This window comes from Petaurus breviceps, unplaced genomic scaffold, assembly GCF_028583685.1.
Source record: "Petaurus breviceps papuanus isolate PSGF00001 unplaced genomic scaffold, PetGlider_PUasm1.0 89761, whole genome shotgun sequence".
NCBI classification, from domain to species: domain Eukaryota; kingdom Metazoa; phylum Chordata; class Mammalia; order Diprotodontia; family Petauridae; genus Petaurus; species Petaurus breviceps.
In genome coordinates, this window is record NW_027187116.1 from 1009 (window position 1) to 3468 (window position 2460).

A 2460-nucleotide genomic window follows, 5' to 3' on the forward strand; every position below is an offset into this window, starting at 1 on the left:
GACAGAGGGGCAGAGGGGCAGAGAGACAGAGAGGCAGAGAGACAGAGAGACAGCGGGGCCGAGGGATAGAGAAGCAGAGAGACAGAGGGGCAGAGAGACAGAGGGGCAGAGGGACAGAAGGGCAGAGAGACAGAGGGGCAGAGAGACAGAGGGGCAGAGGGCAGGGAGACAAAAGGGCAGAGAGACAAATGGGTAGAGGGGCAGAGGGGCAGACAGGCAGCAGGCAGAGTGCTAAGCATCCCCACAGGGCTCCCATGTCTGTCAAAGGGATCATCCCAGACTAAGTCTTTTCTGTCTACACTGATGTGCTGGGTGTCCATGGTAAAGTATGTCCTTTAATTTCCTGAACTTGGACTCAGGCCCGAGACTTGGCCCAAGGCTCAAGTTCAGACTTGGAGCTTTAGACCCAGATTTTGAAATCTCCTTCCCCAGTTCATATGCCTGACATTTTGTCCTCGTGGGCCCTGGGGGTTGGGCCCTCGGGGTTGGGCCCTCACACAGCGAGTGGCCAGCAGGACTTGTCCCAAGGCAAGTGTCTCCTTTGTGTTGATAGGGTGTGGCCACTCTAACCTGGTGCATGATGCCATGGAGCCGGGACTGGGCAGATTACAGGTTTATGGGATGAGAGGAAAACTAGACTGCCCTTTGATGTTAGGGATGAGGAGATGGAGACCCGGGTCTCTTGATCTCGGACGTGCAGGAGAACCCATTCATGGCCAGTCAGTGACCGCCAGGAGTGCCTTGGGCAGACCCCAAAGGCCTGGGTGTGAGGAGCAGGAAGGCAGAGGTGTCTGGGTATAAGGGAGAGCTTCCTAGCCTCTGGTGGAGCAGGCTATCTCAGGCAGTGTCACAGCAGGGCTGCTGTCAAGCCTGGGCTGTCTGCTCGGCTCTATGGCAGGGGGCCTTTCAATGGCATCTGCATCTCCCCTGTTCACTGCATGCTCTGAATATGCTGTTTTTCACATGCTGTCTGGAGGTGGGGAGCAGGGAATTGATTGGTGCAGTAGGATGGTTGCCATGACAATGAGGCTTGGACATGGGCTGCGTCTGGGCAGCCTGTGAAGAAGAGCATCCGAGGGGCCACAGGGGCTGGGAGCGTCCTTTGGGCACAGGTCAGGAGGGTCCAGGCAGGGTCCAGGGCTGGGCATGGGGGTAGGAGGACAGCCTGAGGCAGCCGAACATGTGCAGTGCCTAGAAGGGTATGTGCCGGGCATCCCCAGAGGGCTGGAGGTTGTGTGGTAACCAGCTCAGCTTCTCTCTCACTGTCTGTGGCTGTACAGGCTCCAATGGAAAGGGGATGTGGGAGTGTGGAAGCTCGGTGTGGGCAGGCAAGTGCTCAGCCAGCCCTGCTATTTAGGGGTGCTAACATTTCTAGAGATGGAGCCATCTGGGGGAGTGGTGAGGGTTGAAACAATTACTAAAAATCACTTGAGCCCCCAGGAGTCCCTTTGAAAGGAGGGTCATGACTGGCCAGGGTGATTTGAGAAGGACCAGGGCACCAAACTGACCATGGAGGTGATTGTTGTGTCTCCAGCGGCCTCATCACCTGGACCAGCGATCATGCCTCAGAGGAGTCACCCTGTTTAGTCCTGTCCCCTCCCCGCGGTGCCCCACACACAGCCCTTGCCATCAGTTCAGTGGCCCCCACTCTGTGCTTTGGGTTACTCCAACCTCTATTCTCACCAATTACCTTGTCACAATACCACCACCCTCTGGGCCACCTGCCCCCAGCCCTCCAGACCTTGGTAAAGAAAGGAAGGGAGGGAGGGAAAAGGATGGGATATAAGGGGAGAGGTAAGGAAAATGGGAGGGAAGGAGGAAGAGAGATGAGGGGAGAGGAAGGGAGGAAGTGGGGAAAGAGGGAAGGAAAAAACCAGCCTTTAATAAATGCTATCTGCCAGGCCCTGTGCTAAGTGCTGGAGCTACAAATAGGAGCAAAGAAGGGAAGACCCTCAAGGAGCTTTCATCCTAACAGAGGGAGACAATGCATCGATGCACAGAAGGGACTACAAGGGGCTGCCATGACTTGGTTTCAAAGTCCAGATGAATTCAGGAGCGGGACTGATGTGGGTCTCAATGAGAACTGAGCTGGATGAGCCTGGACCTTCCAGCCTTAGCCGGCGTCTCTTGGGCTACTGCCCAAAGTGAGTCCCCCTTCCTCTGGACAAAAGCGCCATAGAACAGGCGGGTTAAATGGGAAGCCCGTCTAGTGGGGTCCTGGCTCCGACTCTTGTCAGGGAAATGGTTGGATCCAATGGTAGATGTGGAGAGTGGCTCTGAGTGGGGTCTGGGCCCTGTGTGTGGGGCTGGATTTATAGGTGGCCCCACAGTGGTGGTGAGGGACGATGAACACTGAGGGGACGTGTCTCTAGTGTATAGTAAGCTCTGGAGAATCTTTGGGTCCAGACGTGTGTCCAAGACGTTGACCCGTCAGTCCTTGGCCTGATGTCAGGGCAGCAG

General features: G+C 56.1%; 1 protein-coding gene across 1 annotated transcript in view; it reads left to right on the forward strand.

Moving 5' to 3' along the window:
• The window catches only part of LOC138176499 (octapeptide-repeat protein T2-like), a gene marked incomplete at its 5' end in the record, with an annotated part of 2468 nt that extends 407 nt beyond the window's left edge, over positions 1–2061 (forward strand). Inside the window, one exon of the mRNA XM_069107278.1 lies at positions 1732–2061. Coding sequence (XP_068963379.1) covers positions 1732–1913 — 182 coding nt within the window. The remainder of the gene's footprint in view (positions 1–1731) is intronic.
• Between the last annotated feature and the right edge of the window lie 399 nt (positions 2062–2460).